The sequence below is a fragment of the Tetrao urogallus genome (assembly GCF_951394365.1).
Source record: "Tetrao urogallus genome assembly, chromosome: 2".
Taxonomy (NCBI): Eukaryota; Metazoa; Chordata; class Aves; order Galliformes; family Phasianidae; genus Tetrao; species Tetrao urogallus.
In genome coordinates this window covers 42557219-42569419 of record NC_136814.1, presented here as the reverse complement: position 1 = coordinate 42569419, position 12201 = coordinate 42557219, and the positions used below count along the sequence as shown (strand labels likewise).

The 12201-nt window shown below is 34.2% G+C and overlaps 1 protein-coding gene across 1 annotated transcript in view; it reads right to left on the bottom strand.

Annotated features, from left to right (window-relative positions):
• The window catches only part of PDE10A (phosphodiesterase 10A), a gene marked incomplete at both ends in the record, with an annotated part of 155867 nt that overhangs the window by 26799 nt on the left and 116867 nt on the right, over positions 1-12201 (bottom strand). The window contains 5 exons of the mRNA XM_079550801.1: positions 2449-2500; positions 4263-4321; positions 5606-5656; positions 7054-7209; positions 9298-9438. Coding sequence (XP_079406927.1) covers positions 2449-2500; positions 4263-4321; positions 5606-5656; positions 7054-7209; positions 9298-9438 — 459 coding nt within the window. The remainder of the gene's footprint in view (positions 1-2448; positions 2501-4262; positions 4322-5605; positions 5657-7053; positions 7210-9297; positions 9439-12201) is intronic.

The window sequence follows — 12201 nt, the reverse complement described above, 5'->3', positions numbered from 1 at the left end:
AAGCACCATCTACCTTCACTGCAATATTTTAAATGGCACAAAATTCAAATGGCAAATGTGGTAGTTTTTCTTCAGTACTCTCTGTTAATTATAGTATTGTTCTCATTGTGAAATGTAGGTGATTCTTTAGAGGTTTGAATATCTGCTAAAAGAGAAAAGGCCTTCTTATTTAGCTGCATTTCCATTTCAACACATGCTTTTCAGAATGGTACCCTTCTCCCTATTTTTAGAAATTTTTCACCTTAACATAATTTAGGGTAGTATGGTTAGGTTGCGGTTGGACTTGATGATCTTTAAGGTCTTTTCAAACCTGAACAATTCTATGATTCTATGAATTTTAAATAGACAGGTTATAGCAAATACTCGAGAATAGTTCTGACTTTTTTCTTTGTCTTCAGTGCAAACATATTGGTATCAAATATCCAATGAAGAAGGACATAAAAGAGAAGCTAGTGTGTGTTTCTAAAGAAACTTAATGTGCTTATGGCACATAAAAATAAACAAACACAGGAAAATTAGAAGTGTCATGATGGATTGCCATGTGCAACAGCACAGGAAATAGCTGCCATCTCCTGATGCTAGTGGCTGTCCTTGCACAAAAACTGGGACTTAGAGGTTCCCCTTCAGCTAAGTAAAACCCACAAGGCATCATCCACTCAAGTATCACAGAGAAGGTCAGGGAGACTGCAAACTAATAAGCAACTTTTGAGAAATACTGCTTGCTTAGAGGAGTAAGAAATGTAAAGGTCTTGACCACTCAAACCTTTTGTAACTTTGCTCAAAACAGAGGAGTGAACGTAGACTTGGGCAAAAAAAGAAGAGAAAGGGTCCTTTGAGAAAAAGGTAACTTCTGCTTTCTTCTTTGCATCTATTTTCAAGAATGTCTTTATAGCATTAACTTTACTGTGGAATTTTAATGTAAATGAAAATGATAAGAATCCTAAAATCCCTGTACTGTTATCTTTATTATTATATAAGCAAATGTAATTTTAGTGCAGTCTCTGAAGGGCGAAATAGTGAGGTGAAATCTACTTGTTGTTCTTCCCTCATTCTGAGTTACAGAAGATGCTACATAATAATAGAATTGCACTCCTCCCAAAAATGGTAATAAATGTGCAAATTGTCCCAAGAAACAGCCAACTGCTACAGATTACAAAGGAAGATCAGAATGGAGCCTGTAGGTAGGTTAAAAATGCAGAATCAGGATGCAGCCAAGTGTTGGAAAAGATGAGGAAAGAGTAAGCATATTTAACATATTTAAGCCAGTTGTGTTTTCTACCAGACCTCTCATCACAGAGTTGGGAAGAACGTCAATATTTGTTCTCAATGCCATACACTATATCATACCAGTTCCTTTAAATGTTAAGCTATTTTTAAACAGTTCATTTGAATTGGAAAAATCAATGTTCAGAACGTGCAGAAGTCTTGACTATGTATTAACAAGAATAAGGCAAACACTGCAGAGTATTTTCCATAACTAATTCAGGTTTCTAAATAAAACCACTTTTACAGTGTTTGCATTCTTAATCTGTGGTCTTTGAATATTCTAGCCTAAGAGTATCACTCTGGAGATCAAGGTATGCAATGAAGTATTGTTGGTGAATATATTTGAATATGCAGATTGAAGTAACAATACCAGGGACATGATTAAGATTTACAATCAAGGAAAAGAACTGCATTATTTAACGAATGTGACTAATGCTAAGAAGCACAATTCATATAGTAAGCACTTAAAATGTGCTACAGGCAACCAATCCACAGATATTTGCAGATACTATTCAGGAAATAATTCAGAATATGAAAATGATTAAAAAATTATATTCTGTTTCTTAACTTTACTATAATTCATTGATTAAATAAAGAATATTAACTATTTCAATAGACGACTTATTCTTCTAAGTTTGTTGGTTTTTTTTTCCTATGTTTTTTATAAAATATTGACTGACTGTTACTCTGGCTATGGGTGCAGATACTTTTGCAAAGCTAAATGGATGTCATGAGCTTGTTTTCAACAGCTCACTCAATAGCTAGAACAAATACTGCAGAAGTAACGTTTGAACTCTAGACCTCCTATAGACAATTTCTTCATAAGTGTTTTGCAGTATGTAGAAAATTGAATTTAGGAAAAAGGAACAACAAGCTGAAACAAAAACAGAAGCCTTTTCATAACAATTTTAAAACCTTCAACACACCATAGAAAATGCACAGGTCAGAGACAGTTATGTGATTACTTATGAGACTTGTGAGACGAAATTGTTGCAACAACCAAAATCAAGCTGATCCTTCCTTTCCTCCTCCATACAGAGATGTTAATTTTGTTTGCATTACGTGTCTGATATAAACAGCTCTGACACTTCAATGATGTGCAATGTCTTACTTCAAGGAAAGGAGAATAAAGAACTTTAATAACAACAATTAACAAAATTAGAAGTGAAAAAGAAAACTTACCATTATATGTTCAAGTAGAGAATCTATTGCAACTATATTATCAAAATACGTTCTGTAGAGAAAGAAAAGTTGATAAATATTTGCATTTAGTCAAACACTTCTCAAATGATTGTTGCTGGCTCTTGTTTTGCAGCTACTGAACAGTTTAGCCCAAACAGACAAGAACAACTGCGCCTAAAAATCATTGACTGGCTTTCTACTGCACAAAAAAATTCAGAAATGGTCCTAGCTCTGTTCCTATAAGCCATTATTCTACAGTGACAGACCACTACAGAAAAAAAAAAAAGACAAGACTACCAAGCATTGCCTGCTTTGGACTCAACAGGTCCTGCTGAGCAGTGCCAAGAATGTATCAAAATACTTTGCCATCTTTTACACACCTAAAATTTTTAAAAGTGAAGCAAAAAGAAAAAGCAATCCAGAAGACAAAAACAAATACTTTAAAAAAAATAAACACCACTTTTTTTTTTTTCCATTTCTGACTGGAGATAAATGTTATTGACAGGCTTTCAAAATATTTCGTTAGATTTATGCATAGAGAATTATGTAGTGAGAACTACTGAATACTATGCAGTGTAGCTAAATTCATGTCATATTGCCCATCTTTTAATAGTTTTTAAAAAGAAAAAGCTTATAAAATTCTCAGTGAGTATTCTTTATTTTCTACTGCCCCAGATGCAGCACATTGTACTTGGCGGACAACTGATATTATGACTTAAAATAGAGATTAAAAAAAAAAAAACAAAAACATTATCTCAATTCTCTGTTTCATAGCGAAGAGGTAACTGTCCAAGGACAGTCAAGAACATTGAATGATAAAGGTCAAACATCTTAGTAAAATAATTCTAAATCTTTCACATACCAAGTCTTAATAACCCTTGGATTACAATGTTCCCAGGCATGGCCCTGAACATATATACAGCTCACTTCTGTTTGTGCCTACTGAATAAAAAGGTACATACATAAAAAGTCTCACACTTTCAGGGTCATGAAGATACACTGCCTTTTCTAAAATGTTACAGAAGATGTCCCTGATATATTGCATGCTATCAATTTTCTCATTGAATAGAAATCCTCTTTTCATGTAGGAACAGGTATGGATCATTTTTAAAAGCAAGTTGATTATTTGCTTGCTAGAGCAATTGCTAATCCCATCAACTCGAGAACTGTTCATTGAGAGTTAAAGCACCTGTGTGCATTATGCCTCAGTGCCCGTTTTTACAGCAATCTCTACTGTTAAAAAATGCTTATAGTAACAACAAAGATAAAGGGATGAAGGATAAGCAGATTACCTAGAACATTATATTGATTTCATAAATCTAAGCCTAAACTTTCATACTTCTACAGTGTTTTTAGCTTAATCTCTGCATTTATTGTGAGGAGAAATTAAAAAAAAAAAACAAACAACATATACTACATACAGTTAGAAAAATAGAGCCTCCAGCCATGCAGAAGACCACATGACCAAATATATTTTGTGCATCGTAATTGTATCTTACATATTCTCCTGCAATAAGAACAGGAAAGTTTAACAGCTATATCTGACTGTCACCCACATAATTCATTCCTGTCCCTGCTCGGAAGGGACATCAAAACAGACTGATGAGATCATAGCGGAAATCATGCTTTGGAAAAGCCTTGCCAAGACAGTGGTCATGGCCCCAAGCTGCCAGAGTTCAAGAAGTGTTTGGACAGTGCTCTCAGACACAGGGTCTGAATTTTGGGTGGTCCTGTGTAGAGTCAGGATTTGGACTCAATGATTCTTGTGGTCCCTCCCACCTCAGGATATTCTGTGATTCTGTCTCTATACTTACTTCGATACATCAAGCAAGAAGTCATTCAGTTCAGTCTGCTTGGCAAGACCTCTGCACACCTGGAAGAACAGATCACATTATCATTTTTTCCAAGAGGTCACTGAAGTCAGAGGTAAACTGAAACTGCAGTTTTGTGGTCTATTCACTTAATTTGTATTAAACATTCTAGCTCAAAGTTTTTAAATATTTTCCAGCACTGTATAAAATTAAAAGCTGGATTTGTGTGCTGGGCCTTAATCATAGCAATCTAAATGTTAACTAGCCTACTTAGCATCAGATCAGAACTCCCACGTTCTTCATAGGCAAGAAGTTGGGCAGAATGAGCCTTCTGCTTTTGCCCAGAGGAACAGAAAGGAGAGGAATGAAAATGACCATTGGACAAGCTTTAATTAAAATTTCCATGTTTTGTTTTCTTATGTGTTAAAGATTCTTCATTGAAGAGTAGAACATTATTATAAAGTGATGTACAGTTAAAACTGCATACAATTAGAATTCTATTAGTGCACAATAAACAAGGCCAGCATATTATTTCTGAATGTTACAGGGTGAATGATCGTCCTAAACAACGTCAAGGATTTCCAGCACTGCAGTGGCAAATATTATCTATAAAGAAATACAAGAAACTTTGCCCAAGTCTTTTGCAAGATGCATTATAGACAGCTTAAAAAAAAAAAAAAAAAAAAAAAAAAAAGCAAGCAATAAACTCCCTTCTTTAAGTTGACAGAAGGACCCTATTTCAGCATCTTCCATGAGCTGATGGGATAAGTTTAGTTTTGGTGTTACCATCTTCTATTAGCTGAAGGAACAAAACCTATTAGTAAAGCTGAATAGCAGCTATCAGCATGGAGCTTCATTAGACACTCAAATAAGAACAGCATGAAGCATCCTTAGTGGGAGTAGGACCATGAAGCAGCCAGCAAAGATGGCTTAAAGCAGCCTTTGCCAGAAATACCAAATAATTTAAACCTGATTAGTACGATAGGAGGAAAGCAATCAGGTGGCCTAGCAGTTACCTTATTACAAGAAAAAAAAAAAAAACATTTTTTTCCATTTCTGATTTAATAACTACTTACCTACTTCGGTAATGTTTCGTTTTATTAAAAATGAAAGGAATAATAGAAATACTTTTTATTAAATCATATGATCCATGGTTGCTAGGCAAGAGAATGAGCTCAATGAACACCGAAAAAGTTAGCATACTTTTTCTAGGATCTGGAAAGGAGGTTATGATCAATGATTCTCTAGTGATTCCACTTAAATTTGAACACATTCTACAGTCCAACCAATCAAGCTCTGAAAAAAGGATTACATAACGAAAAAAATGAAAAACAACCCAAACTTACTTGTACTTGATGTATTGCTACTGAAGCCCATGCAAGATTTGCTGTTGCAACCTGAAGCAGAAGAGAAGGCATTCTGAAAAAATCTTTATAACGTCATATAAGTTACCTAGTAATTTTTCCTATCCAGCTGGTAAGTGAATTAGACAAAGGAAGACAGAAACGATCTGTTGGAATACTGCTAGTTTGTGAAAGTATCGGTATTCTCGCAAGTGTTTCAGTATCAATAAGATGCATTCAGCCTCAATAGAACATTTCTCCTCTTCTGTGTCACAAAGATGCTTATCGATGCTTTGGAAATGGTGTTATATTAAGAACCCATCAGATCAGAGACATAACACAAAAACAAACATCTCACAAGTTGAGGACTCTAAAAATTATAGTGTTGGGTTTTTTTGGTTTTTTTTTTTTTTTTTTTTTTTTTTTTGTTTGTTTTTTGTTTTTTTCTTTTTAAAGATATCTGCTACAGGAACAAAATATGCCTTAACATCTTCCTGGAGCTGTGTCTCTTCAGCCACAATTATTTCCAGCTTTAAACAGGCACTGTCTCTTTCACTACCTTTTTGGTGACAGAAGAATCAGACTTGATCTCTCAGTTCAGGACGAGTACTTTTAAATATGACAGTTTCCAGGCAACATTTCAAGAAAACATAATGTAAGCTGCAGTTAACTAAGCTGTGCTACTATACATGATCTCCTGTCCTTGAAACATACGAGCTTTATAGGAACACGAAGAACATAAGTACAAGAGCTCTGCCACTGCATTCCCTCTCTCATCTACCATTTTTTTTTTAAATAGAACACACTGTACAGATTTTATAAAAACCACTAACAGTATTCTTTCTGAAACCTGAAAACAAACAAACGATTTAGAACACTCAAAAATGACCATTAAATATTTTTTAACTTACAAATAAAATGCTTTTGTTTAGTAGTCAGCCTTTTACAAGTAAAATATTAATGAACTTCAGTTAAAGAAGGTATTTAGTATAAACAATAAAACATATAGTCTGAGACCATATAAATTGTAGACTGATGAAGGTAATAGGACAACATCAAAAAATAAATACACAGTGTGTAAGCAGCAGAAATACAAGGCCTATGAAGCCGGTTTTGCGCGAATGTCTTTCCTTTGCTGCATATACAAGCACACCAGCAGCACCATATTAATCAAGTACCCTACCATGACCTCTATCTACTAGAGAAAAAACACCAGCTGAGACATTGAGGCTGAAGCCATACGTAGTGACTACCAGGCTAACGTACAAACATAATAACTTATGTTACAGAATATACAACTGACAAATACTACTAATCCTTTTTTTTTTTTTTTTTTTTTTTGTTGGGAGGACTAATTTTAATATCTTTTTTTTTTTTTTAGGAATAATTACTCTTCAGTTCAGCTAACCCCAGAGAATTTCAGAATAAATTATGAAAGGGGGGGGTCTCACCTCTTGGTGACTAAGATGGAAGGCTTCTTTGCCCCAGTGACGATAAAGCTCCAGGATACCAATCAGATCACCAATTGCAGTGACAATTGGTAAACAAAGAACAGATTGGATACGAGTCCCTGATTCCAGTCCAGTACCTTTGGGAAATCGCTCATCCTAGAAAATGTAAATACAATCTGATAAAACATAAGCATTGTAACATTCATATAAAATATACACTGGTATTTTTCTCCTCTTCCTGACTGATCACATCTGCTTGAAAACATGATTACTGAATAAAATTCACTAAAAATTCTAAATCTGAGCATAACTGAAATAAAGCTTTAAGACATATACTAATGAAATTCAACAAAAAAATCTAATCTTCTCAGCTATAACTTATATACACAAATAAACACATTGATGCAAATTCAGAATTAGTTGTGGTGTTAGGCTCAGCTTCAGGTTTATTTTTATAATATATTTTCTATAATCTGACAGGAAGGTAAACCAGCACTTCACTGTTAATCCAGTCTAGATTAAGAAAGAAAACAAAACAAACAAAGCTATAATCCTCAATTGACTCCTATGAAAAAATATTTTTCTTAAAAAATTATGCATGACAGTAAAGTCCTTCTCCTTCCCTTGCTTATGCATCCTGAATAAGTCTGTGCAAAATTTATAAGAATAAATGTTAGAAATAGCCTACTAGCTGCTACAAAAGGCCCAAATGAATAACTTTTGCTTGAAGTGGGAAATACCCAAAACATCATAACTTTAACACCTCAGGTGGGAAAACTCACAAAGAGAAACTACCTGGATGTTATTGCAGTGAGGCAGTACCTAAGCAGCCTGAAGTACACTAGACACGTTTGATTCCACACCAGTTCTTCCACGTTTCCTACCAGATGCTCACTGCAGATTCTGTGTAGAAAAACTCCCACTTCCTCAACCCTATATCACTGTGGTTGGGGATCCCCTCATTTCTCAAACAAGTAAGCTCTACCTTAATTATCAAAATAACAACTGATTTGAATGACTATGAACAAATAACAGCCTCACGCAACCTCAAAGGCAAAGGAGACTGGGAAGCACCTATATGTCTTCCACAGAAGAGGTCTGATGAGTTTGTGTGAGTCCAAAACTCACAGGAAGGCAAATAATGTATAGCCTTGGCAGAGGTTCATAACTTGGAACTTCACTGTGAAAGTTAACCTTTTCCTATTGACACAACATGTTAGATGATCACTACACTCATTCAGAAAAAAATAAGAAAAAAAAAAAATTGTCAGGATTTCTGTTAATAATCTGACACTGTAAACCAGCAAGGAGTTCAAAACTCATTTTTAATAACTCGGGATGCAAAATCAAAATATTCAACCTTCACAGACAAGCCCATCATTATATTAATTGGAAATTACCTGTAACATCTTAGGCCCCATATGTTGAATGAAAAAACCTAGCAGCATATAAACACTTTATAGTCCAGGTAAGTACCAATTGCTACTATAGCGAAAGCAGCTTCTGCTTTTTTGTGTGTTAGTTTCTGTTCAAAATGTTCTCTCATACAGTATAAGTAAATTGCTTGTTTGATGTAATCGTAGACTAGGGAACTAAGCTTTTCAAAACATGAAAAAGGACAGACATACAGATTGCCAGAAATCATCACAATATCTCATGAGGAGTACCTGAATCCCTTTTTTTTTTTTTTTTTTTTAAAAAGGAGCAGGAATTTTGCTGAGTTACATTAATGTGCCTTTGATGTAACTCTACTGATAATGTAAACATTCTGGCTTTACATTAATGTAAGTAGAGATCAAAATCCTGTCTAACAATCAGAATTCTGATTAACATTCTTGTCTGTACGAGTGAAGTGCTATAATTAAATCAGACTTTGATTGACTATGTGGAAACCTATGTGTTTGGGACTGGCAAAGCAGAGTATTTCAAGACCAGGAGGACATGTGTTTTGACTGATGTGTTTATTTATCTAAGTGATTATGATACCATTACTTCCATTAATCGACAACAAAAATATGTTACAACACACTCAAAAAAATTAATTCAGAAATAAATTGGATATTCTGAATTTACTAGATCGAGCTGATCCAAACTTAAACTTATTTTTTTGGTAGCAAGACGGATGTAAATTATATCATTACATTATATTTTATTATATCATATTATATCAATAAACCTCAGCATCAAAATATTCATTCTAAGAATAAGTTACATTCTTCTCATTAAAAAGAGGAAGCTTTTTACCCCCAGAATATCTTCTACTAACAACGTTTTTCTGGATCTGGCTACATAAGCAGATACTGTAGTGCCATGTGCAATGGGCCCTGCAGGAATGAGCCGCGGTTGTCCTTCTTTAGCTCCTGGTGGCGTAAATACACACAGACTCTAGTTAGAAGGAAAAAGAAAAAAATGCAATTAGAGAGTATGGCTACATTTACTGAGTGTGTGTATATATATATATATGTATATATGTAATACAGTAGGATTTAATAAAGTAGATAACAGAGAAAAACAGCTTTTGTGCTTTTGACAACGGAAAGTACTTGGATAAGCTGCACATAATTCTTTCATACTAGGAAATCCCACTCTAAATTTACCATTCAGATAGTGAAAAACTCTTCTGCCAAAGTCAGTCATCACTTACGTTAGTGTTGAATTGTGTTTGCTTTGAATGTCCTACATGGAGTCACAGAAAAAATATTTCCTTATATAAGATTTCTTTCTACGATGTAGACTATTATTATTACTTATTTCAACTGAAAATGTTCAGAAAGTACATATAATTTTAAAATTAACACAAAACTAAGCAGTCGGTTAGTGACAACTGTTCTCACAAAGTCACAAAATCACAAAAAAAAAAAAAAAAAAAAAAAAAAAAAAAAAAAAAAAAAGCAAACTCCGATGAAATCGGGAGAAAGAGTTCATTTTGCAGGCAAAAAGTTCCATCTTCTGTTTCATTTTTCTATGTCTAACTCCTTACAACTATTAGTTAATTTGGCCTGTAGCACTGCAGAGTAACAGACACTCTGGAATCTCACACCCTTTTGAGTATAACAGAACCCTTTAAACAAAGATGTTTAGGCACATGAGAAATAAGAGACATGGCAAAGGTTACACAGTGTTACAGCAGTAGGGCTTGAATCTGCATTTCCATAGGGGTGTTTTCTTGTTCCAGTTCTTCATTTGCTACTAATGCAATACAAATGGAAATTAAGTTACCTTAACAAAAGAAAATAAAGCTGCCACATAGTATTTCAGCTGTGAAGTTTTAGCAAACTTTAGTTTCATACTTCTCATGTAGTTAAAAAGAAAGATTTTTTTTTTTCATTGAGTAGCTCTACTGAACATGTATCGAACACGCTTTATTTTGATGGTTTCCATTAAGGTAGGAAATCTTGAGCTTTTCTGTTTATACTGATGCCAAAATTCAAGCTTACTCTTAAAATCTATTTCCACTCATAGCTTCATTAAAGAGTGGCTTTTAACAGTCCTCACGTAAATACCATTTTGGCTGGCAAATCCCGCTGTTGCTACTACTAAGAAGTAATGTTTTGAACATGCATCCTTCCATAGGAAAAAGGATATAGAGACCATTTCATATATACCGATAAAAGGGTTTTGCAGAAGCAATTCCAATTCTGCCTCTTGCAGGAAGAACAAAACAAACAAACAAAAAAAACACCGGTAAAGTGTCAGAGATAAAAACCTCTTCCAAGTATCTAGTGGGATCTACAAGGCTGCTACTTAACGGTGATGGACTTTTCTCCCATCTTTAAGAGTAGTTAGACAAGAGGATACTGGAAGAGGACACTAAGACCAGAAGTTTTCCATTCAATGTCTGAAACGCAGAGCACGCAAGCTCCTTCCTTTCATTCTGTGATGTCACAAATTGTTCCAATTGGCTTCAAAATCTTCAAAATTATTCCTTTCCTTCTAGTTTAATCTCTTAATTCATTTATATAAAGTCTTCATCAAAAAAATCTGCTCTTGTTTTTGACTGATGCTGCAGTGTATAAAAAGTGACTATTTTTCTAATGCAAGAAGCTCTAGTCATCATTAGTGATCTCTGTAGTAATTTCTAAAAATTAAATTTCACTAGTTTCAGTTGAAGACAATCTCCTGATGGAAATTAAATATATTTTCAGTTATAGACCTTAACAAAAGGATAATTATACTGTTACTAGCCATAAACTTGATTTCACTGGGCTTTGGAATTTTACTTCTGTTTCTGAGGCTGTTTTCTGTCTTTCTTCAATCAGAACCAACTTCAATTAGTTTTATGATGGTAGTATTTTATAAGATGAATATATATTATAAATGATTATATATTAGATAGTGCACAAGATTCTTAAAACAAACAGGCAAAACACAAAAAAATCCAAAACAAATGACAATTAGGAAGGAAGTTCAACCACTTAACAAAAATGTAACATAATTCATCCTTTCATATTTCATAGGCATTTCTGGTGTAGGCAATACATTATCATCTCTATTTTAAATGCTAATATATTAACAAGTCTTCCAGTCTACAAACAATGCATAACAGCATATACTGTAACCTGTTCATGAAAGATATTAACAGCGTTCCCAATTGCAAGTAAAACACAGCAAACTTGGCTTTCAGAAATGTAACAAAACTAGTATATAACCAATTAGACACAGCACCATGGCCCTTAATGCTCTTTCCTTAATCCCATGTACTTATTTGGTTGAAATTATGATGAAATTTATCTTCAGTATCTTTACTACAGTTGAAAAAACCCTAAATATTCCTCACTTGCAACAATAAGAACATGCACAAGAAGCAATAGTGTTGTTCATCTTGTCATGCTATCATACTGTGGTCTTGCAGTTCTTTTTTTATGGTGAAAATCTAACACTTAGCAGAGGCAGCAGATTAAAATCCCAGTGAAAGAAAGGTTGAGAAGCCACCCCAGTATGCTAACAGAATACCATCAGCTTCTCCTCACAGAAGTTCCTTCAGTTTTAAGTACCCAAAGTTTTCAGGTGTTTTCAGTCTTTGGATCCTCTGATGAAGAAGTCAATCACAGGGGTAAACAATGCTATTATTCTGGTGACTGTTGGGGTGTATCCAGGTTAATCCAGCAGAATGCCAAATCTCAATCCATAAAGGCTATACAGCATTCA